The sequence below is a fragment of the Triturus cristatus genome, chromosome 4_1 (genome assembly GCF_964204655.1).
Source record: "Triturus cristatus chromosome 4_1, aTriCri1.1, whole genome shotgun sequence".
NCBI lineage: Eukaryota > Metazoa > Chordata > Amphibia > Caudata > Salamandridae > Triturus > Triturus cristatus.
In genome coordinates this window covers 1,268,257,898-1,268,283,756 of record NC_140585.1, presented here as the reverse complement: position 1 = coordinate 1,268,283,756, position 25,859 = coordinate 1,268,257,898, and the positions used below count along the sequence as shown (strand labels likewise).

The 25,859-nt window shown below is 46.0% G+C and overlaps 1 protein-coding gene across 3 annotated transcripts in view; it reads left to right on the top strand.

Moving 5' to 3' along the window:
• Positions 1–25,859, top strand: part of LOC146856562 (uncharacterized) — a 511,781-nt gene that overhangs the window by 135,695 nt on the left and 350,227 nt on the right. For all 3 annotated transcript variants that reach the window (XM_085654765.1, XM_085654767.1, XM_085654766.1), the window contains one exon: positions 1,947–2,030. In XM_085654765.1, the coding sequence (XP_085510891.1) occupies positions 1,947–2,030 (84 nt within the window). The remainder of the gene's footprint in view (positions 1–1,946; positions 2,031–25,859) is intronic.

Sequence of the window (25,859 nt, the reverse complement as noted above, 5' to 3'; positions counted from 1 at the left end):
TAATAAATAAGCATTGGCATAGCCAATAGGTCTCGCCTTTGGGACCTTATAAGTGTTTAGCCATGCAACATTTGATGTGGTTGCACCAAGGATATTGTGCTGGATAACTAAACACTTATAAAGTCCCCAAGGCGAGACCTATTGGCTATGCCAATGCTTGTTCTAGTGGACAATGCTTCTCTTGTAGTTCATGAAATTCAGGCATTCTCCGTTGCCTTTCCTACATGTTCACAAATGGTCATTCTGCCCAAACACTCTCCCTTTCTGCTAAAATTTGTATCTATTGAGTTATCTTTTCCCTAAACCTCATTCACTGGCGAAAAAAGGATTATACACGTTAGATGTCTGTAGTGGCATTACATACTAAATAGACTACATGTTCTATAGGGATAACAAAGCTATTTTTTTTTCTCTGCAGTCACATATAGGCAATCCTATCTCATAGGCAGAGCTGTCAGTTACATTATGTTAATAATCTTATAATCAAAGAAGAATGAATCTCATGTGTCGTTTTTCCAGACTCTAAATAAAATTGTGATGGACATCCTTAATCACACTAGCACATTGTGCGGTATATCTTGATTCTTCGCTGGTGTGGTTAGGTGGATAGCATCATCACCGGGTCCTAACACCTCAGGGTCCAGTTCTCCAGGTGCTCAGCTGTCCTCCACCAGGAGGGAGACTGTCTGGTTTGCAACAGTCGTGAGTGAAGACAAATAAAATACAATTATCTACTCTCCTGTATGTTGTGTCTTTATTGTTCAGGAGGGGGATAAGATTAGAAACTGTGAAACAGGTGCTTATATGGATACTTTATTGGTTCATTGCACCTAGTGAAGAGTCAACCGGTTTCAGCCAAGTTATTCCTGTGAGGGTCAGGTGGTTTTCATCAGAACCAATGGGAACCGTGCCCAATGTGAGAAGCCTGCACTGATATTCAGGCTATCCACCTAACCATACCAGTGGAGAATCAAGATATACCACACAATGTGCTAGTGTTGTTGAGGGTCTCCATCACAATTTGTTTGAGACTCTGGAAAAATGACATGTGATTCATTCTCATTGATTATTAGCTTGTCAACTCGGGAAGACCGAAGAATCCCTGCTTCTCCCTCCCATTCTTCTGATGGTTTACATTCTGTGCCACATGCAAATTTTGCTCACAGAAAGGCTGCCACCAATACATTGCTTAGAAATAGGATCTCTGTAAATCTGCCACTTGGAATTACTTCCATATGTTCACTAAATACTATTGTGTGGATATGTGCATCTGACAAGAGGCAATGGGTGGACAAACACTCTTAACATTTTTCTAAATGTCCGATTCACTTGCTTGCAATCCATGGCATTAAGGAAGGTATCGTGTTCTAGTCTAGGCAAAGCATGTGATCTACTGTTGCATATGCTAAAAATGAAAACATGTTACCCATAACCATTTATTTGTACCTTGAAATACTGTAGATTTTCGAGCCACCCTTCCCACCTCTCAGGAAGAGACAAAGGGAGCATGTAGTCCTCCATAAGGATACAGATGTGATTTAAGTCTTGTTACCCGGCATACAGATATAACAACTTCATACTGCTACATAAACTGCTCTACTTCTAGAGAGGCGAAACAATCTTTCAGGAGTGGTACCCTGTGTCCCCTAAAAACAAACCATTTCTTTGAAGAAAATCAAGTTGTAATGTTCCAAGCCCAACATCAGATAGCAGGAGTGTGCTCAGCATGTTAATCTACACTGCTAGAAGCTACAGGTTGTTACATATATCAAATTCACATTTCCACACTGCTAGTAGAATGTGTAACTATAAAACCATGAACCGTTATTTTGGAATTGGATGTTCTGTACTACTAGATCATTGTCTTCAATTCTTATTTCATCTGCTTTCTGGTCTTTAAATATTTTGTATCTAAAAATAATGGCAAATTTTTTCTTGCTTTTCAGCAATTCATGTAAGCACAGAGAAACAGAAACCAGTGCATCAGAGTAATTGGCAGACTCCGCCATGCCAAGAGAACTGGGACGATGGTAAGGTGACTACTGTAGTCTTAATACATGTGCACTCCATTCCCATTTTCCTAAGTATGATTGTTTTTCCAGATTTTCATGGTAAATCTGCGCATCCCCTGTACAGTTTGTCTCACATGGTATTTTTCTTGTTTTTACATTTAAACTAACAGTTCTGGTTACTGCACTCCGATGAGATTCCAGAATCTAGTTTTAAAGTTTAAATGAAAGTAAGTCTTTCAGTGTAACACCTTGTCCTTGATCAAGGTAATTAACCCAATCCAGCTCCGCAGGGTCCTTTTTTTTATTTTTATTTATCTGTGCAATATATACCAGTCTTCCCATTTTTTTGAAAGGTTCTTCAATGTTGCCTGTAGCTGAAGTACTGTTTCCATCCGTTTTTCTAGAACTACTTTCTTTGTCTAGAACTATTTTCTTTGCCATAGAGTCATCATTCCCCTTCCTCTATCGCTCTTGCAATGGTTTTCCGTTCTCTCACTTCTATTTAATTAGTTCTCAGCCTGTTTACATAGTAATTCTCACCCTGGCTGCAGCATTCTAAGTGTGCATGACGGCTGTTTTTTTTTTTTCTTTAATTTATTATCACACGAGACTTGGAACACATTGTGCTCCAAGACTCGCTTTCAGCCCACGTGGTTTGTTGCTGGTTATCTTCCGGCGCTGAAATCACTGTTAAAGATTCGATTTAGGATCGCCTCTTGGCAACAAATGTCAGCGTCAAGACTTAGTGCACTAGAAATGGGCCTATTTAATAATGCCTAGGTGTAATTAACCTAGTGTGCGCATCACTGCTAGTGACTCTCAGACATTGCAGCTTACCAGCAAGATCGCTTCATTAAGTGCACCCGCTCCAAGGTAAGGAACACAATGGAGGTGGTGCTCACCTGGAGCCTTTCTACGGGCGGCATGGCTGCAGCGCAGGGTGCCGTCTCCTCTACAGCATGAGGACAGGCAGTGCTGACCACCTGAGCTGGGGCACGTCTGCCCTCTGCGATCTCAATCTGTCCGTGGGGTGCTTCTACCACTCGATGTTAGACAGCCGGTTGTCTCTACGCATCCATGAGCATGCAGCTATCTACCTCCCCACCAGCATGGAGAACCTCTTTAGGGAGGTGCACCGCTAGCTGCTTTAGGCTGGGCCACGGCCCCCCAAAAAGGAGGACAAGGAGCCCCCTATGTTCACAGCAGAGGCCGTGGAGCAGACCATCAACAACGACTTCTCGGGGCTGCTGCAGCTGCACCAGCATATGGGGCAAGAATGCCAGTGGTAAGCTGCAGTTAACCCGCTGTCCACAAGTGGTAAGTTTGCTATAAAGTGTAGCACTTTTCTCTTCAACCACCTCTCCATTTTAATACCAAACACATTCTTGCTTTCATTCATCCAGCGATTTCATCTTTCATATATCCATCTATTGTCCTATCCCTCATAGGTCCTTTTATTCACCCATGCGCCCATTCATTCATCTAACCTCCGACAAATCACTTACCTACTCCAGCTATTCATCCTTCCACTTGTCCATTTCCCCCTCTCCCCACCATCCACTCACCCTCCCATCAGCCTTTATATCCATTAATTTATCTGTCCACCTGTTGATCAGATCTCCCATTATCCAGCCACTCTCTCTCTGTTCACACATCCATTTGTCCATTCCCCCTCCTGTCCTTCTAACCCCCACCCAACTCTTTCCATCCATTCTGGCATGCGCACTATCATCGAAAGGAGGAGTCACCTTACCTCGTGACTAGGAAAGACTTCTTTGAAGAAAAGCAACTGTCAAACATCCGGACCCAACACTAAATGGCAGGAGTATGCAAAGCATGTGTATCTACAGCTCTAGATGCCAAAAACGGATGCTTCCTGGGGTAAGTAACATTATCCTTATAATGCGGGGCATACATCGGGGATGCCAGCTGCGCCTTTTACTTTTCATATTTGCACTTGATCCCCTAGTACGACACCTCTGCATTAGCCTCGTACTCCGTGGTCTCCAATTCAAGCCTGGCCCCTCCACTTCTCCCTTTATGGACATGACATTTTATTGCTTGTCCAGCGCCTGGAGGAGAACTTGACCCCAACTTGAACAAACTACCATGCCTTGGGACTCTATCCGGTCTTTGAATAAACTGGTCCAAGTCTAATCATTCCCGTGTGATTACCCACTGACTTGGTGCGACAGACCAGTTCAATATCTTGGTGTAGTGATCCATACAGATAAGGAGCAAGCTCAACTATGACCCCACTGTTGACACTGTCAACGCAAATCGATGGATCCTGTTGCTTCCTTCAATGTCCAGCCCAATACTCATACCCCTAAAATGACTCCTCCCCCATCCCTAAGCTCTAACATCAAAATCCGGGTGAAACTCCTCCCCCTCCCACACTTTAGCCCTAAAACCGTGGCCTAGGGAGGCCCATAACAGACAGAATGTAGGCGGTGTATTGCGCCCAAGCTCAACTGGTATCACCCAACCATTGGCACAAACTCCTGCATTTAAAATGTTTGTGGCGCACCTACGTGACTTCCTCTGATCAACACCGATACGACCAAACACGCTCCTCTGACTGCCCGAAATGCCACACTCCTGATGCAGGTTTTATCTACATGGCCTGGTCGTGCAGCCATGTGGCACATTGCTGGGGAGAGACTTTTTGTAGATTATCCCAAATGCTGGATATTGATTTGGGTGTAGACCCCCTACTGGGCGATTCACCTTAATTGCTCTTCTCCTGACGAAACATGAGGTTGCGATTGACTAGGGCAAGCAAGTGCCCCCCCCACCGCTACCAATTTGCTCACCAGTCTCACATACTGCGATACCACCAGTGAGCTGTATGAATATATACAACCACTGACCTTTAGAATGATAAACCTCTGGAGACCATTACGCAGCTATTTCCTATCGCTCACAGCTCAGTCGCACGACTCCCACTCTGGTTAAACAGTGCTCCCCTCCCCTACGCCCTCACTGTTAATCAAAGGTCTGGGACCCCTTGCCCCCTGCCCCCCACCACAGCTCCTTCAGGCACAACTTCCTCCTGCGATACATTGGAGAGAAGAGTTTCACAGACGCCTCTAACACTTGCCCAGGTCACATCTCATCCCCTCTCATCCCCTCTACATTGTATGGCGTCCCACATGGGAGTTCTCCGCTCATGCTTTATGGACCATCGGGCATCAGCGACCTTCCGTCTTCTGCATAACGAGGAATCCGTTAATTAATATTGATGTTCCTTTTTCTTTTCTGTTGTGTGGGTTCCCTCTTTGCGAACTGAATGGCATAAATTGGCTAACGTGTATCCCTCTTCATTCCATTTGCTTAATATAACCCGACTGGCCAATGGCATTTCATCTTTGTTTTCGATATTACGATGCTTTTATGCCTGTGTTAAGTCTATTATCTTTAAAAAGAAAAAAAAAAAAGTTAAAAAAAAAAAAAAGTCGACCTCCCAGGTTGAGTTTTACGATGGGTAATGAGTTGCGAATGAGGGAGGAGTTGGTGGAGTCCTTCCGCCTGACTAGGCACTATGCATATAGACGTACAGAGTTTCCATATTGGGCAGGAGGGCGCTCTAGAGGGAAGAATCACCTATTGAATTCTTGTTCACTTCAAGCATCTGATGCAGGGGCATCTCTTTGCCTTATCGTTATTTACTCGATTGAGCTCCACTGAAAAAGTACTCCTATGTAACCCAGTGGGAAAGGGAATTGTGTGTAGAAATATGAGAAGATTCATGGAAAGCCACTTGGCAGCGAGCTGCCAATCCCCCTATTTGTTTGCGATGTATAGAAAATGCTTTCAAACTTTTAACCTGCTGGTGCCGTCTTCATAAGAGGTTTGGCATTCAGGCCACGTGCTACAAGGGCTGCAAAGAAAGAGGGACTGTCTTACACACATGGTGCCCCATTGAGAAATTGTTTTCTCACCTTCTCTCTGCCGCACAGTTGTGTATTGCTCAACTGTGGAAACAACCTTGGGCGCCTATTCTCAACTTATAGTGGCGAAAGATGTGGTCAATTTAAGCAATGGTAAAAGCTTACTGCGCTGGTACATGATAGATGCTCAATTTGACAATACCTGGCTCCCCTTTACTACTCTCCTTAAATGACTTCAACGTTCGAGGGGCTCCCATTTGCCGATGTCTAAAATTTGAAAGGCCTCTGGTATCTGTCATCTTGGACATTCAGTCTGCTAATCAGTCGGCTCAGGGACCTTGACTAGGTCTTAGTTCTTAATTTTTACTCTATCTTAGAGGCAATAGTCACCAATTTCTGCCTTTTTATGTAGGTTTATTTCTATTGAGGTGGAAGAGCTGAGTCTGATGGGGTTGGAGTGTTTTTATTTATCGTATTTACCGGAAACAATATATGAGAAATGCACTCTGTCTTGAAATGAACTACCATTGTGTGTGTGATTTATTTACTGTTAATTATGAATAAAGTTGTTAAATAATGGTATGGCGCATCAACCCCCAACTCTGCTTTGTTATCCTCACGGTTTATACCATACTTGCTCCTCAAACAGTGGCACCTAGATGTTATCACCTGCGATACTGTGGCTATGTGATGCCCTGAGCAGCAAGAGGCACTTCTCAAAATTTCAACATGACCCACTTGGAGTCTTGAAAACCTCAATGCACATAGTATATAATGAATGACTATCTTACTGGATTATCTTAGAAGATCCCTGTAAAGTAAAAAGACAATTGTTTAGTTTCCTTTTTAAGTCGAAGCCTACTAGACACTGCTGTTGTCTGGTTGGGAAAAGACTTGATTGCATTCTTAAGTGTCCCTGGGAATGCATTCTGCCCTTTGCTTATCGTTGGCTTTGCGGTTTGTAATATATATCCTATATATCAAGAAGGACGGACTGGGGGGGCGTGGCCTGACCGCGAGGCAAGATGGACGCTTAGTGCCTCGGCTCCGCCGTAAACCTCCTCTCACTACACCATCCTGTCATCTATCCTGACATCCTGCACCGAGAACCAATGCTCCAGGACTGGCGATCCCTGCCGCTGCTTGGTGGAGCCCCGGCGCTGCCTCCGTCCCGACGCTACAGCTTCCGCTGCTTGGGGCCCTGTGACACTCCCGCGACCGGGGACTGAGGTGGCCCAGACGCCGGCATTGCGTGACTGTACGTCCGGCCGCGGCTCACCGGAAGTGGCCGAGGCGGCGATCGAGTGACGGCAGCGCTTTGGCGCCAACTTATCGGATCTCCTCTCGAGGGTGCGCGCTGCACTGCTCCTTGGCGCTGTTCCCACCCCCCCCCCCCCCCCCCCGAGACACCCCCTGGGGGCATATCAAAGGAGACGAGCCTTGCTGAGGAGACTCCGCCAGCGCCATTGAGGAGGTGACTTCTTCCCTCGCCATCCGTTTCGAGCGCTGAGGACTGCCGGGGGTCGCCGGAGTTGAGTGTGCCCCGAGTGCGGAGAGCGATGTTCCCTGCTCCAAGGTACAGCGTGGGAGTGTGACTGCGGGGGGATTGCGGACTGGGGCGCTCCCTCCTGTGTGCCCGGCTGCCTGTTGCGGAGTGCCTATGTGCCCCATACGGGAGCTATCTGAGGCGCGTCTTTGAACTCTGCGCTGAGAGTGGCCTATTCCCGGACCTTGAATGACATTGCTCCCTGGGGCCCTGGCGACCCGGCGCGCTGTGACCCCCTGCTGGCCCTCAGGTTCACGCGGTGAGTGCATGGTGACTCGGGGGTGGGCGAGCTTCCCTGTAACTGGCGGGACCCTTTACGACCTCCTATAAGTGTAGGCGGCCACAACGTGGACCTCTCCTGGCCGGGGGTGTGCGGCAGAGATAATTTACGGACGCCCCTTCTTTTCAGACGCCATTCCCACGTTGAGATCTTGACCGAGCTCGCTCTCCTCTAGCGACGCCGCTGGACTGGCTGGGGGCAGCGAGATGTCTGGAGCTAAGGGGGCCAGGCCATCTCAGCAAAGCAAGCTGGATCGCTATGCCTGCACAAGGTCGGACCTGCCCGACAAGAGGGCGCAGGGAGACATGCCCAAGAGTGGCGCAGATCAAACGCCCCCTGAGCCCACTATGAAGGACCTCATGGCAGCCATTACGGGCATTCGCACGTCTAAAGACACTCTCTCCTCGGAGATGACGCTCATCAGGGCCGACCTCGCCAATTATCGAGAGAAAGTGCAACAGCTTGAAACCACCACCACAGGCCTCATGGGCGATACCTCTCAGCTTCAAACAGAGGTTGCGGAGCTTCAGGCCTTCCGTAAATTTGCAGAAGATAAGCTCGATGACTATGAGGGAAGGATGAGGCGCAACAACGTCCGTGTCCTAGGGGTGCCGGAAAAAATGGAGGGCCCTGCTGTTGACCTATTCATCGAGAACTTAATCACGACTAAACTGCAACCTAAGGGACTCTCCAAGCTCTTTGTTGTGGAGAGGGCACACAGGATTCCGGGGGGCCGCCCGAGGCCAGGGGCGCCACCCCGCCCCATACTGGCCCGTCTGCTCAACTACCGCAACAGGGACACTATCCTCCAGACCGCCAGAGTTGCCCCCCCGCTCCGCCTTGATAATGCTACTATTACCTTTTTCCCTGACTTTACCCGCGGGGTGCAGATGCGTCGCCGCACGTTTCAAGAAGTCCAAAAACGTCTCCGGGCCGCTGACCTCAAATATGCCATGCTCTTTCCAGCGAGATTGCGTGTAGAAGCGGAGGGGGAAACACACTTTTTCGACCATCCAGAGGCCGCATCGGACTGGCTGGACAGCCGAGGAGACCGAGGAGGGAGCGGCCCCTCGGGTAGCTGATTTGCGGGAGGCGGGGGCGTAGCAACACTGACACGATCTCGAGGTCGCTGTCTTCCGGTATGTGTGGAATTGACCTGAAGACTCCCCTGTGGCGCCTAATGCTGGGACTTGTGCTTCACTGGGGCATTGCAGGGAACTGCTCAGTCTGACCCTCCTGAACATTGATTCCGATGTGATTACCATTGAGAGTGAGGATCGGGGCACGGTTGAAGCCTCCCCCCCACGTTCTTTCTTTAGCTGGTTTTTCTCCTTTTTTCTCATTTTGTTTGATGGGCGACAGGCACTCTGCATTTGTTGTTCAGATGGGCAGTTTGAGGCCCAGAGTGCAGGGAAGCAGGGAGGGGGGAATTTGGGAGGGAATGTATTTTTTCTTGGTTAGTATTTATGTTAATGTGTTCGACGGCATGGTCTCTAACTTTACACCACAGCATGGTCTCTAACTTTACACCACAACCGTATGCACCACCGACACACAAATGGGTACGCAACGCAACAAGGAGGTCAAAATCTTAAGTTGGAACGTAAACGGGCTGGGGGACAAGATCAAGCGCAGTGTAGTGACCCAACACGTCAAACGACTCTCCCCGGACATAGTTTTACTCCAAGAAACGCATCTGCTGGGCAACAACTGTGGGGCACTGAATAGGTGGGGGTATTCGATGGCGGCACATGCGGGCTTCACGTCTGGGTCGAGGGGTGTGGGCATCATGGTTAGGAAATCCTTCCCATTGTCGATTGTCTCCACATTCACAGACGACCTTGGGCGCTACGTGGGTGTCACAGGCACGTGGGAGGGCCACACTACAACCTTCCTCTCTGTTTATGCACCCCCTGGACTGCAATTGACGACTTTTACCGACCTTAGTGCTCTACTACTCACACTGCCAGTGGGTCACCTTGTCATTGGCGGTGACTTTAACTCTGTCGTATCCGGCGAGTTGGACAGGCACCCGCCGCGCCCCTTGCCCGCAGCGACACACTCGCTCTCTAGCTTCCTGGACGCAATGGGTCTAGTAGATGTGTGGAGAGCCTACCACCCAGATAAAATACAACACACCTTTTTATTCTCATGCACATCGCAGCCTCTCCCGCTTAGATTACATTCTTGCCCCCGCCTCCCAGATTGCCAATGTCCACGAGATCAGACATCTGCCCAGGGGTATCTCTGATCACTCCCCCCTCTGGACGCATATCGTCCTGGATCATGCGCAAGTCGGACGCATTGCCCCCCTCAACCCATGGCACTTCAAAAACCCCAAGATACGAAAAGATCTGCTCAAATCCATAGATGACTACTTTACAGAAAACGAGCATACCGTTGACTCCCCCCAAACACTCTGGGAAGCGTTCAAAACTGTGGTCCGAGGGCAGGCCCTTTCCCTAATAGCGGGTGCAAGGAAAGACAGACTGAAAGACATCTCCGATATCGAACATAGGGTACACCGTCTGGAGCAGACTGTCAACTCAAACCCCACACCTGATGTGCTACACGAGCTACGACTCTGCCAGGACGAGTATAGAGCCCTGGTCACCGAGCGCGCCAAAATAATGGGACAGGAAAAACTGGGCCGTATATACGACTGGGGAGACAAGGCGGGGAAATTACTCGCCTGGCTAGACAAGAGAGAACGTGCTAGTCGTCTGGTGCCTGAACTCCGAGGGACCGACGGTAACCCTGTGACAGACCCCCAAGCCATAGCTACCCAATTTGCGGCCCACTACCAAAAAGTGTATACTTCGGTGGCCCCTCACACTCGAGGATTCTATCGCCCTACTCAGAGACATCTCCCTCCCTACCCTGCCAGATACGAGTCGCCAATTTCTAGATAGCTCCCTCTCTACGGACGAAATTGCGCTGGCAATTCGGACGCTTAGGCCGGGTAAAGCTCTCGCCCCCAATGGTATCCCTATCGAGCTCTACAAGCTCCGCCCTGACAAACTGGGACACTATCTCCAATCCATGTATAACTCCAGTCTAGAGACGGGAACACTACCGTTAGACCAGCGCCTGGCCACCATTGTCACCATATACAAAGAAGGGAAACCCAAAACCGACTGCTCCTCCTATAGGCCCATCTCCCTACTTAACGCCGAGCCCAAAATCCTAGCTAAAGTACTCTCTAACAGACTGATCAAGGTCATAGGGGACCTTGTCCATCCAGACCAATCCGGATTCATGCCTCGGCGCAATACCGCCCTTAACCTCCGCAGGGTGCACGGAGTACTGGGTAGGGCCCCAACCATACGCGAGGACGCCATTGTCGCGTCCCTAGACGCTACTATGGCCTTTGATACCATCGAATGGAACTACCTGTTTGCAGTACTAGCAAAATTTGGTTTTGGCCCGGTCTTTATCAATTGGGTGAAACTCCTATATGCTCACCCTATGGCACAGGTGGTCGTCAATAACAGACAATCCGCCCCCTTTGTGCTGGGTCGCGGCACCAGACAGGGCTGCCCCCTCTCCCCTCTCCTATTCGCTCTGGCCCTTGAACCCCTAGCAGCATGGATACGCAACGATGTGGTCATCCGCGGATTACAATGGGCGCCGGGCTGGGAGGACCGTATCTTTGTACGCTGACGATCTCCTCCTCTACCTCGCCTCCCCTAAGAGATCCCTTATTGTACTGTTCGACATCCTAAACGTCTTCGGGCGTTACTCTGGATTCCGGATCAATTGGCAGAAGTCTCTCATATATGTTTTAAGTGGGACCTCCCCTCAATTGCCTCGGAACTGCCCGATATCGGTGGCCGCAGACGGTTTCACGTACCTGGGCATATTTATCTCCCTAGATCCGACTTTCCGATATTCCCGCAATTTGGGCCCACCCTTGCAACGCCTCAAAAGCGACATCGTACATTGGAAAACGCTCCCTATTTCCTTGTTGGGCAAGGCAGCGCTGTTCAAAATGATGTCCCTCCCAAGCTTTCTATACGCACTTCAGAACGCCGCGGACCCTGTGCCCAATTCATACTTTAGGGGGATCGAGAGCCTGCAGAGGGACCTCCTCTGGGATGGACGGCCACGTATAGCCTTCACAAAGCTCACACTTGGGTGGTATGACGGTGGAATTGGGCTGCCTGACATTAAAAAATACTATTGGGCGGCTCACCTCACAGCCATCAACCATGGCACTTATGGCCCCCCTGACGCCCCTGGATTTCGTATGGACCGCTGGCTACTCCCCGGCGGGACCTACAACCGTGCACTGTACTCCACACCTGGCAAGATCCCGCTTACGGGGCCCACCAACCACACGGTTAGGGTATGGCATACGGCGACAAAATCGCTGGGTTGGGCGAACAAACTTACGCTAGCCACCCCGCTCTGGGACTCACAAAAGTTAGGATACCTGGGCGACTCAAAAGGTTTTGTTAAGTGGGACCTTATCGGTATTTCCACTATCGGAGATCTCTGGACGGCGGAGGGAGTGAAGTCGTTTAACACGCTCCAGACGCAACACTCAATGGCTGACTCAGAGTTGTTCAGATATCTTCAGGTCCGCCACGCGCTACAGGCCGCTTTGCCAAGGGACGCCGCCCTACCAGCTAACTCCCCGCTGGAGGACAGACTCCTTGATGGATATCTCCCAGAGCGTGCCATATCTCTGACTTACAGGAAGATAATTAATAACATGCCTGACCCCCTGACCCTACTGCGGGAAAAATGGACTGAGGATGGAATAGAACTAGACGACCAAGGGTGGCAGACGGCCATTTCATCCCCCAAAACGGTAGCAATCTCAGCCCGGCTCCGCCTGGTGCAATTAAAAATTCTACACAGAACATATATTACGGGGCCCCAATTGGTACATATGGGGGGACACACAGATGGGTCATGTAGACGTGGGTGTTCCCAGCCAGGTATCTTCACACACATCCTCTGGCACTGCAGGTTCATCCAGGAGTATTGGCACAAGATACATGCCATCATGAGTGAAACCCTCGAGATTGACATCCGGCCGGAAGCTCCTAGATGCCTCCTAAATATTTGGGAGCCCACAGACCTCAATGCCTACGCCATACACTGGGTGACACTTGCCTGTATGATAGCCAAGAGGAACATTGCGCAACACTGGGGGGCTGCCCAGGCACCTGCAATAAATGACTGGGAAAAGGACCTTGATTGGTGCATGCAACGAGAAAAATCTGTTTACATTGCAAGGGGCTGCCCCAGAAAATGGTCCAAAATCTGGACCCCCTGGAACTTATACCGAGGTGAAATATGTACCCCTCCCAGACTCTACGTCGACGACGTCTCCCCTTCCTCGTAACTCCAACTGTATAAATGTGTTATGCATTGCTGAATCCTTGTGCTTGCCAATGCCTCTGCGGTGTTCTTATGAAACTATGCCTTGTTGTCGATGTTTCTTTAATAAAAAGAGTTATAAAAAAAAAGAAGGACGGACTGTAAGCGCATCAAGGTCCAGCATACATGCTCCAGGTAACTAGCCTGGGTAAGAATGGAATACAGTTACTAACAAGATGTGTTCGTCTTCTTGGGTCAATACAGTTCCAAAGAGTCAGCTTGGAGTGTGACTCTTTAGGAACAAATGCCCTCACACTAGTGTAGTGTAATAAAAATTGCCTAGAGAGATCATGTCATTCTGCTCTTATTACGGATTGTGAGGCCCTCTCTTTTAGTTGTAATGTGAGGAATCAAACTAAATCACCTATCAAGCAGGCCACACGCTAGATGGTATTTTCACAAATTGCATTTATTTGATAATCATTCAGGTTACCTGGTCTGATCCTATGGCTGTCCAGTTTGATTTTTGCTTCAATCCGACGAAGACCGGCCTTGGCTCAGAACCACAAATTAAGATGATAAAGCCTTGGAACAAAGTAAATGAACTGGATTTAATTAGAACTCTTAAGTCCGCTCAACCGGTGTTAACGGTCAGGCCTGATATGGCAGCTTCGCAATACTCCAATTGGGTTCACGAGGCAGTAAATATACTAGCCCCCTTAAAGAAAATCACCAGTCACAAAGAGTCCGTCAGCCCCTTGGTTTTCCGAGCAATTAAGACCAAAGAAAACGCCTCATCAGCAAGACAAGAAATGGAGAATTAACTATGCTCGGGAGTTTCTTCACTAAAAAAATTAGAGCGGTGACAAATTCGCCAGGTGAGCTGTTCAAGACTGTGTCCAATTTATAAGCCCTGGCTGTCCCACCTACTAAGACTCCCTCACAGCTGTTTTGAGACAATCTAGCTAGGCTTTTTAAAAACAAAGTTAAGGCCGTTTATGAAGATCTCGTTCTTTAAGATGGTTTGAACCATCAACCACAGGCTTCTACCCAACTTTATCTAAGTCATAAGTCTCTTGATAGCTTTCCTGCCATTTCCTTAGACTAAATGATGGAGATCCTTAAACTAAATCCGGTGCTCCATCGGATCCTTGCTCCCCTAAGTTGCTGCACAAAATAGCTGATTGATTGCACATCCACACTCCTGGATGTTTAACTACATCTTAAAATCTGGAACTTTTCCCACAGAGTGGAAAAATGCTACCTTATTGCCCCTACTTAAGAAACAATCCCTAGACCCAGCTGAAGAACAAAACTATCGCCTCATATCGAGACTGACATTTCTAGTGAAAGCATTTGAAAGACATCTTAATTCCTGTCTCACACAGTATTTGGAACAACATGAGATCTTCAACGAATCACATTTTGGGTTCAGGAAAGCCCACTATGGAGACAGCGCTAGTTATAGTGGTGGATAAGGTTAGGGCAATTTTGGACTGTGGAGATAGAGCTGCAGTGCTCCTTTTGGATTTTTCTGCAGCTTTTGACATGGTAAGTCATGCAATTCTGAAGCAGCGGCTCCTTGACATAGGCATCAATAGTACAGCTTTCGAACTGGTATGTACCTTCCTGGATGGAAGAGAACAGTCTGTTCGCATAGGGGAATTTAGGTCAGAATACTTTTCCTTGTCATGTGGAGTCCCGGAGGGCTCCTAGATACCCCATCTTATTCAGCATTTATGTGGCCTCCCTCACGGGACTGATAAGATCTTTAGGTTTTCCTACAATCTCTTATGAGGATGATACCCATATTATCATCCCCATAACTAACAATATTGATGAAGTGGCTCTGCGTTTCAGGAAATGCAGGAGCGCCATTGTGCAATGGATGGAAAACCATTGCCTGAAATTAAATGCAGCAAAGACTGAAGTTCTCCTTTTTGGGTGGGATATTTCTTTCTGGAATCCATCCTGGTGGTCAGACGATCTGGGTCCAGTCCCGAGCCTAGTGTCTAAATCCAAGAATCTTGGAGCAAGATTTGATACTAAGCTCTCTTATAGGGATCATGCCTACCATCTCGCCTCTTCTTGTTTTTATACACTAAACATTTTGCAAAAAATAATCTACCAACCTACCGGAGTTTCACAAAACGGTAGTTTTTTCCTTAGTTCTATCGAAATTGGACTATTGCAATGCACTCCTGGTCGGTGCCCAGCAGTGTTTTCTAAGCACTCCAGAGGATTCAAAACGCTGCTGTCAGGGTTTTGACAAATATTACAAAATCCAAGTCTGTGACCAAAGCCAGAGACTAGCTTCATTGGCTGTCTGTAAAAAAAAAAAAGTTTTCAAAGCTTTGTGTAGAGCTTACAAAGCGCTGCGTTCCCATGGCCAGTAACAGGACTCTACGTTCAAAGAATTCTTTGACTCTGTCAGTTGCTCGCATTCGTAAGGTCTCCTAGGAGGGAGAAGTTTCTCTTTCCACATCTCGCCTCTGGAATCAAATGCCAATCTCTCTGTGGAACTTCACCAACTTCCTGGCTTTTACAAAGCTTCTCATAACTTGGCTCTTTACACTCCCACTCTAGTGTCCTTTCTGATTCTTTCTCTTTCACAAGCAGCGTCAAGATGCCTTCGGGCATATGCTACGCTTTACAAATTTAAAAACCAGATCAATCAGATAGGTGTCATGCTTAATCATTGGGCTTTTGACAATGTCGGGTCGGCACTGCAACGCACAATGGGCACACTCAATGTGAGCTCTTTACCAGAGATTTTTTATAGGCTGTTTGTGAAGTGTGGGTGTGTGGGTCTTGGGTGTAGATTGGTGTAATAAGTGAATGGGTGTGAATGTTGTGTTAAAAATAGGACGCGGAACTCTCCAGAAATAATTTAAATGATAGAGTCCGGTCTATACTAAAATACGTGGCACTACCTACTAGAATTAATTATCGAAGGTCGCTGTTAGGTCAAAATGTTTCGAGCGTAATTCGGTCATGTAAATTATCTAACCGCTTTTCTTCAAAACCAGTGTTGGATAATCTACATAGTGATTGGGATTAAATTGAGGAATACACCCATTAAAACTCCAATCACCCATACCTCTCTGGGCATCAATTAAAAGGCTATTTTTTTTAATTAAGAGTTTGCCGGTGAGGGTACGTTATCCAGCAAACTTTTTTCACAGGATTCACATGCAAATTGGCGTGCCGCCACACATGACTCGAATCTTGAGCAATACCCCAGTATGGTTACCGCAAAAATAACCTTCAATGACCCTCCACTTTGCAACCCTGCACTCCACCCTATGCCACTCTAGTCCACAACTCTATATTTAAATCTTCGCCACAGCCACTGGACTTTACCCTTTGACACTCAACTCTTTGCCACTTTCCTTTAGGCCACTAACTTTTAGCCAAGTTGAACAGCATCCATGCTAGTGTACGACATGGCTAAAACACATTGGCAAATAGCTCTAGCATAGGTGAGACCTATTACACAGATACACATGCTCTGCACACTCCTGCCATCTAGTGTTGGGGGCAGACATTTGCACTGTCACTAGATGAACCTTCCCGTACTTCACAGTGCACCAGGACAAAAACTCCACTATAGATTGTTTTTTTTTTTCCTGCCATTGGATTCAGACTTTGATTACGCTTGGGACTGTCTAATTTATTTTTCATTGAGGTCCATATGTTAAGGTTCCTAGACTTTCTTAGTCACCAGTGACTGCGGATTTTGGTTCCATCCCATCCGGAGCAGTTACCTTCCAAGTTTTGGGTCCTATTTAGAATGACTGTTGGGGAGAGTGATATGGAGAAGACTCCATTCCAGTTATATACAAGGTTTAACATGAAATAACCCTGGTCCGTTGATCACTGGTGTGTAACCTCTGCCTGTCTTCGGCATACAAGAAGCCTCCTGCACTTCTTGGCAGGTCTTCAAAAACAAGACGACGATGGGGTCAAGTGTCCAAGGGGCCAAGTTGAAGATGCACTCAAGAATTGTAGGGCAGAGACCTCTGAATTAGAGGAAGCAGGACAAAGAATACTCCTAGGGCCATTACCCATCAGTTCTCCCTGCCTCCAACCCATATTTCGAGGACAGACCCTCACAGTATCGGCATTGAAAGTTCTCGGCAGGAGGTAGTGCACTGCTTCAGAAGGAGTCTAGCATCTAACCCCAAGAACAGCCTAAAAAACCTGGACCTTCATGATTGGCTGCCGGTTCAGAGACCTTGTGACTTCTAGAGACTCCTTCAGCAACAAGAAAGCTTTCAGCAAAGATCACTGAGCCTCTCCACCAGCTGACACCCTTTGTTCCTCAAACCACTGCTCAACCCCCTTCAGAGTCAAATTTGGCTCATAAGTAGACTCTGAAAGAACTTCCTTGAACTCTGTTGTATGAGGAGGCAGGAAATAATGTGATGAAAGACTGTTTCCAAGGGGGGGGTGCAGAACTCTGAGTTTCACTCCACGGAATTCCACAGTTACATGAAACCTCCTTGAGATTCCACTGATATTTACACGAGCGGGTGGAATTTGGCACATCAAGCTGCTTGTACTGGTTTTAAGTGTCGGGAGCTACTTCCACCTTGTAAAATTAGCATGAACGGTGCCACGCGATGTGCCAGAGGGTGCTACTTCTTTCTGCCGTTCAAGTTTCTATGTGAGCTGCAGCTTTTTCAACGCGAACGGTCGCGCTCTACCATGAACCCCCCCACGTTGAGAAATCTCTCTGGGAGGTGCTCTAATGCCTGAAAATCGCACAGGGGGAAGCAAATTTTCACTTGCACTCGCCAACTTAAAGTTGGTGAGCCGCACGCATCCAAAACTCTGCCACATGGCCGGTGACTGAGTTTTGCCGAACTCCGCGTTCCAAGTGGTGTGGGCAAAACTCCACTAACTCCACCGGCAGAGCGGAATTTATCACCCACCCCTAGTTTCCAATGCCAGTGTTTTACCTTGTGATTGACTGCATGGTGTACAGTGTCCAGTTTCAAACCAGACATTGAACAAGATCTCATTAATGTCCCCTTCGATGGACAACATTTGTTTGGACCCCCAAATCAACAACATGAAAGCAAAAATCAAAAAGACACCAAACCAGCTAAAGCCATTGGAGATGCCAGCACATAAAGCTGCTTTACATATGCAACAGTCAAGAGTAGGCACAAAGTCCTCAACCCAGTTTACGAAACAGGGGTACAAGCAGCAACAGCCCCTTGAAGAAAGCCAGGCTTGCAAGGGCTTTGGAAGCATTTGCCACCGTGGTAATGGCAGAAAAAAATTCAGAGGTGCCCCAATCTCAAAGCAGTAACACTTCTCTAGCCATCCCCAAACAACTTTCCCGACCACCCAACACCTGTCGGGGGAGAACTGCTGTCATTTCTTCCACAGTGGAAGGAAATAACAACGGACCAATGGGTTACTTAATTTATGTCAGGGGTGCTGCTTGGAGTTCCACATAACCCTTTCAAATACTGCTGTACAATGCATCACAGCCATCTGATGTTGCAGGCGAAAGTACAGGCTCTTCTCACAAAAGATGCAATCGATCCCGTACCTCTACACAAATGGGGAGAAGGGGGCCTAAATCCCTGTACTTCCTCATCCCCAGAGAAGACTAAACTCTGTTGGCCTATCCTAGATCTTGGGGCCGCTCAACCTGTATTTCCTAGTGGAGCATTTCAAAATGACCAACTTGCAGGGCGTAATCCACTGCTCTGTAAAAACCATCACAAGAAAATCCGTGTCCAAATGGACGCATACCTTCACATTCCTATCCGTTTGGCACATGACTTCTACCTGTTCTTTGTGGTAAATGGACAACTCTGCCAGTTCAAAGTTCTTTTCTTCATGCACACAACAACCCCATGGGTATTTACCAAATGTCTAGTAATGGTTGCACACCTGCACAGAACCTTTGCTCATGGGTTTCTCTTCCTAGACAATTTGCTGAGATGCATACTCTTCATAGCAGCAGCCAAGAGCAATGCCTAGCATGCGACTAGAGGGTGATGTTTAACTTTCCTTTGAGCTCTTTCGGACCTCTTTGAGGATGTGTTTGCTGACGTTGCATGGAAAGTGCTGTCTGATAGATTAAATGTCAAATCCAGCAGGAAATTTGAAGGGTGATATTTTAAAATATTTGATTGCACTGTTGTGGGACCACCTGTTCGTTCTCGTCTTGATTTTCAAGAGCGACAAGCTACTCTCTACACAATTAAAATTATCTTATCAAGAGTTTCCCAAGGTTTTAAAGTATGCTGCCGGACCTGTGTCTTAGACCACATGCTCAGTCTTGCAACCATGCTAGATGTTTATTTCTTTTGCTTAAAGTAGAACGCCATGACATAGATCCATAGTGTTTAGTGGTCATAGAGTTTCTGCTTACACCGACTATTAAACTTCTTCCTTGAGCAAAAGAAAATTGAGCTTTTCTTTTAGATTTTCCTAATTTGACTGATCATCTATCCTCAATTTATTGCGTTATTTCAGATTTTTTGCTAGTAGAGTGTATTTTCCTTTAGCTTGTTAAAAACTTACTTTCTGGGCTAGGTGCAGTTAATTCCTGCAGATGTTTCAGTGTGAATAGATCACCTAAGACTCTCGAGCATGAGTGCTGCTTCTTTTGAGTCATTTCATGAAGGAATGTATCCCTGGTCACAATGTTTCTTGCAAGAACAAACAGGGACTGTTGTACCATAACCTAGAGCAGTGTCCATTGCTTTCGCCAAACAAAAACACTTTATGGTCACTCCAGCCAGTTTTTTTACACCGTTTACTGTTAACTTTATTGATAAATCTAAAAACCTAATTAAAACCATCACACATGAATACACGCTAAAAGGGCCTCCAACGTTTTTAATAGTAAGATCTACTTGTGTTCAGTGGAAATCATCCTGAGGTACTAATTGTTAGTGTCGAACAAGATTACGTTAGTGGCCACCCTATGCAAGATTACCAGCCAGAGCGCACTACACCTCAGTGCAGGATTGCCATCAGTAATGTAAAAAAGGATTTGTCAATTTGGAACGCCTCTACAACGTTAATGCATAACAATAACCGCTGCAATTCCCCTGGCACCAAGGTAATAATACTAAGGTAATGATAGTAATAAGCCTCCCAATGCTGTATGATTTATCATTCAAATAATGGTTTCTGAAAATACACACTTTTCAATGTTAGGATACATATATTAATTCAACCAAGTATAAGCCTCTAACTATTAGGCCAGGTTGCACACAGGAGAGCTACTCGCATATAGTTGAGGAGCTACCAGTAGCTCACGAGCTACTCGTTGGAGAGGCCTGCACTAAAACCATTGCAATAAAGCAGCACAATTGAACAATTAGTGTGTTTAAAATAAAAAGGGTTTCACGTCCTGGTTTAAGTGTCTCGTTCCTACAGATATTAGGAATGTGACCAGTTTCCGTTGGATAAGCTACTTTATTTCCTATATAGTATTCATCTATAATGTTCATTCTTGCTCTCGCCGGTGTGGCCCTATACGTTCGCCACAAATAGCTGTACAAGTTCGATAGTCCTTGTATTCAGGTGTATGTCTTTAGGCGCTGCTCGAGTGCTTGTCTACAGGCTCTTATCCCGGCTTGAATAAAGGGCCCGTAGTTTATTTCTTTCAAGGAGAAAGGCTAGACCGACACATAAGATGTGAATCATCATCTCTTTTCCCTTCCCACAAAGCCGTGTTTTATTTCTATTAGTGTCAGAAGATAACAATCACAATTTTCTATGTGCAACGTTGTTCAAGTCGGGCTCTTAAATAGGCATATAGGGTACACTAGATTGTCACCTGTATGTATGCCTTCACGTTAATTACTTACAAGGCACGAATTTTATTGCCCAGTTATTTCATAAATGTTTCTAAACTCGCTGCAAAAGTTAGAACGTTGTCTCTTCGAGACAAAGATTATTTCTTACTGTTGGTTGTTCTACTTTTAATAGTTATGAACTGATATTAGGTGAATTGATGTTGCACATCCCCTCCTGGTTTTGTTCTGATCTTGCCATATGTTATTGGCTTCGTAGGGACAAATGTACTAGCATTTTTGCAAAAATTGTGCCACCCTCCCCTGTTCAACATTTGTCAGATCTGCATTTCATTTTTCACAGTCGACTCGATGATCCCTGATGGTGACTGCCTAATGGTATAAGCAAAATAAGTAAGGGCAACCGAGAGAAGCCTGTTCTGATTCCTATGCAAAGTTTAGAATTTTGAGGATTTCAGATAGATACAAAAGAAAGTCTTTTACGTCTACCAGGAAAGAAGATAGAAATGAAAAGAAAGGAGATTCAACAGAATTTGAAAACCGAGTTTGTAACGTTGAGAGAGTTGTAAACGATAATAGATCTGTTATCTTCAATACAGGCTATTTTTCCAGGGCTATTTTTCCAGGGCCTCTCCATTATCGTGCGTTGCAGAGATTAAAAGGGGAGGCGTTAAGGAGAGGTGTGTGGTATGGAGACAGGATACCATGGAGTGCAGAGGCAAATGAAGAGTTGCTCTGGTACATGAACAATATGTACGTCTGGAATGGATGTGCCATTTTTGGAAGTGCTCCAGGTTATGTCTTGGAGACGGAAGCAAGTTTGAGTGGTTGGGGAGCACGTTTAGTGAAAGTGGAAACAGGTGGAGTTTGGACACAAAAAAGGAAATATTGGGTCACAAATTGTTTGCAATTTACAGCAGGTTTGTATGCTTTGAAGAGTTTTAGGGAGGAACTGAAAGGACAGACTGTTGATGAGAATGGACAATGTGTCTGCAGTAACTTGTGTGAACAAGTTAGGGGGGGACGAGACCTCAAGGTTTAGCAGATTTGGCAAAGGATTTGTGGAATTTTTGTCTAGAACACAGGAGGTTAGTGAGGGCAGAATACTTACCAGTAGAACTGAACATAAGTGCAGATTTAAATTTGAAGGATTTCAGAGATTGGAAGCTAGACTGCCATTTTTGCAGGGTAGACCGTGTGTGGGGTCCTCTGGAGGTAGATCTTTTTGCGAGTCAATTAACATAACCGTTGGAGTTTTTCAGTTGGAGAGCAGATCCATTGGTGTCGGAGGTGAACGCAATTTAACAGGTGTGGAGAGCTTATGCTTTTCCTCCGTTCGCAATGATAGAGTGCTCATGATGAGACAGGAAGAGTGTCAGATTGTGCTGGCAACACCTTTTTGGGTGTCGCAGGTTTGGTCTCAATCACTTATGGAGTTAGCATGTGCAGAACCTTTTTTAATTCCTGCAAAGGTAAGTCTTCTGAGGAAGGCAGAGGAAGAGGAACATCCTTTAGTGCAAAGCGGGGTTTTGAACCTGCTTGTTTGGAAAGTCAGTAGATCTGTTGGTTTCGAGGGACTTTTGGTCAAGGCTGAAGAATTTCTGGAGGAATCCTGGGCTCCAGGAACTAGGAATAGGTATAAAGAGACTTTGAGAGTATGGTCTAGTTGATGCATGGAAATGAGTTTGGATCCTGTGGAAGCTCCTGTATTGGAGGTGGTTAATTTTTTGGTAGAAAAGTTTGAGGTGCATTTAGAATATCATACAATAAATTGTTACAGGTCTACAATTTCTGCGGGTCACTCAAGTGAATGGCAGATCTGTAGGAAGAAATGTGATGGTGTGTAGAGTCATAAAAAGAATGAGGATTAAGAGACCACCTAAAGCACGTTACAGTGTGCTGTGGGATGTCAATGCTGTGCTATTGCTATTTTTGCAATGGCCAGCCTATAATTTTTTGGACTTGTAGAGACTTTCCGAAAAATTGGCATGTTTATTATGTTTGGTGTCATGCAAGAGAGTATCATATGTGAAGGCACTGGAGGTAAGTAATAGATTGATGGGACCTGATGGAATGTATTTTGAGATTTTGAATAGAACAATGACCATGTCGGACTCGGTTTTCTATCCAATTTTTACAGAAGAAAGGAAATTGTGCATAGTGAATTGTATGTTAGAGTATGAGAGTATAGTATTGGAGCATAGGAGTGATGGTGAGAATCCGTTGATTTCTCAAGTGAAACTTTTTCGTGCAGTGAGTACAGCAACTATTGCAAGATGGGTCAAGATATGAAAGGGAGTGGTTTTGATGTGGACCGATTCAAATCACATTCTTTATGTTGTGCAATGGCGACTAAAATGTATTTGTCTGGTGGCCGGCTTGAAGATTTAAAAGCTGCAGACTGGTCAAATGCAGGTACTTTACAAGGCATTAGACCCATTAGGCATGTTTCGAATGTGGTGTTAAAGGGGTTTGAACATGAAGAATGGTAGCCGCCGGTGTTGAAAAGAAATGGCGATTATCCAGCCCTCCACTGCCCATGTGGGTAAGTTCAAATAAAAAATAAAAAAAAAAGTTTGTGAATGAATAATAGCGGAGTTATTTTGTGGTATCTTTCATGTGTAAAGCTTACATTGTTTGTACTGTGAAAATGTTGGATAATAAATGATGAGGATAAAGAAGTTTAAAAAAAAAGGAAAGGTTTAAATGTTTTTTGGTATTTCTACAGAATAAAGAAGTAATAGTGTTGGATAAAGTTTGCATTTAAGAAGAAGGTACAGTTGCTGCTTTAAAAGAGGAGGAATGTTCAGTGGATGGATTATTTATGGACGTTAGAGTTCTGGTTCTAGTGTTTAACGTGTTGAGTTTTTTAATGGTGTTTCAGGAGTGGCATTAAAGGTTATTATGCATAATGATAGCCTCCGTGCCTTTAATGAAATCTAGATTCTCATTACACTACGCTTGAAGAATCGCCATTCCCCTTCTTTAATAACTTTTTCACCCAACCCAAGGAGAGATTTCTAGAAACCTCTCCTCCTTCCTTCTGTTGCAACAACGAGGCTGGCTGTACCGGTCTGCGTCGAGGTCACTCACAGGTGCAGCCAGACCCCCATGTGTGCTTCAAGCCTGAGCTGTACATTCAGCATATTTTTCTAGCAAAAGCAATCTCAACCCTGTGAATGGTACCAAGGGCGCATCCCACACAATATGTTCCATCTCACTCTGCACAGTGAAGAGCGAAAACTGGTGAAGAGCAAAAACATCCCCTCCGTTATACAAAATGGAGCCGATGGTGATGTATCTTTCCTCATAGCATCACACACCCCTAAAGTCAAACCAAACGGAGAACTAGGAATAAACTCCAAGTAAGGTCATTCATTGGCTTAGGGAAATAGAAACTTTCACATTACAGATGAAGATGACATTCTTATGGTCTGAGGGGTCAGTTGGATTGGATCAGCAGCTAAGGACATACCTGGGAACTGCATAGTGGTTAACTTCAGACGCCCAAGCTGAGTGGGAAGTCTACGGAGTCCTCATACACCAAGAGTACTCTTAAGATTTAACATAGTTACACTACAGTTGGGATATTTTTATAAGCGCCCAAATCGGGTTGCACACTCGCCTATATATGTTCCCCAGCCTCAGTAATCTTGGGGCATATTGTGTAACAATGGGTTTACAGCTCTGTCAGACTGTAACGAGACAGACTGGCCTGAGGGAGCCAGGCTGATTATTGGGGTGGTCCTGACGCCCCGACATTGGACTGCTCATAAGAAGTGAGCCATTTCCAGTATGACTCTGAGCCAGGTGGGTGCTGTTCCCTCTGTAACTAAAGTCCGGATTGAGCTCAAGCGCCCAGGACCCCAGTTCACGCCTGGAGCCCAATCAACTTTGGCCCCAGACTCTTTGCCTGTCCCAACGTTGGTGTTAAACCTCAATGTGGCTCATATCCTGGCTAAGTTAGCCACTTCTTTTTTTAGGTCAAGTCTAGCGCAGTGCTCATGCGCTGCTCTTTGAGAGGCTTCATGTAATCACTTCAAACTTCCCCGCAAGGTCTCCGTGTCTGTTTGGCAACTCCCACAGATTCCATTGGCCTTTGTGTGTGGCTTTCAATAATGAAAGCACGCAAATTGCAAAAGGAGAGTGGATATCCCACCTTTTCTCAAAATGTTCACTCCCAAAGCGTTTTGGTGTTGGGAGCGAGCAGCGGCGCGCATTTTGGCAGCTGCGTTCCTCCCATGTTTCACGTTTGCAGCTGCAGGGGGCTGGTGCGCACGAGGCAGAGTAGTGTTTACAGCTCGCAACGATTCACTGCCTTCACCAGTGACTTCTGGATTGCTGATTACACAGTCTAAGTGAAACGCAATGGAGGGCAGTAGTGTTTCTGTGTGCCCACGATGCTGCTGTGAGTTCACGCTTGGCTCTCATTTGTTACCTGTCCAATTTGTCATGTGATGTGCTTCTTAGTTGAGCATTATTTTCTGTTTTTGACAACAGGCTGCGTTTGAAACGCAATCTAAACTGGACTGTTGACCAGTGCGATTTTGGTGATGTTAACAGATTTTATTCTTTCATTTTTGAGGGAGGAAAGAGGGGCTTTTGGAAGTGGAAGGCAGCTAATACCAAAGTTCACAGTTTTCCTCTTCTGCATTAACTCCTTCGTGCCCTGCCTGTTAAGTAGAAAGTTCAGAGCTTGTAACATGTTAGTCAGACAGGAGAAGCGTCTCCCACCCTTCTAGCAAGCCATGCAGGTTTCCTTTTCTCATTTTTCATTCTGAAAGGGACACAGACTTCACGTTTAAATGACCGGTCTGAGGATAGTTAACGAGAAAAGTGGAAAATGATTACAAATGTAAGCTGTTTAAATGTATGCCTGAAAAAATTGAACTATAAATATTGAATTTTATTTTAACACTAGAGTATCATTGTTACCAGCACTCCCTTTTCTTCATTAACATTTTTCTTCAAGTTAGACAGTCTCACATTTGTTTTTTTCTATTG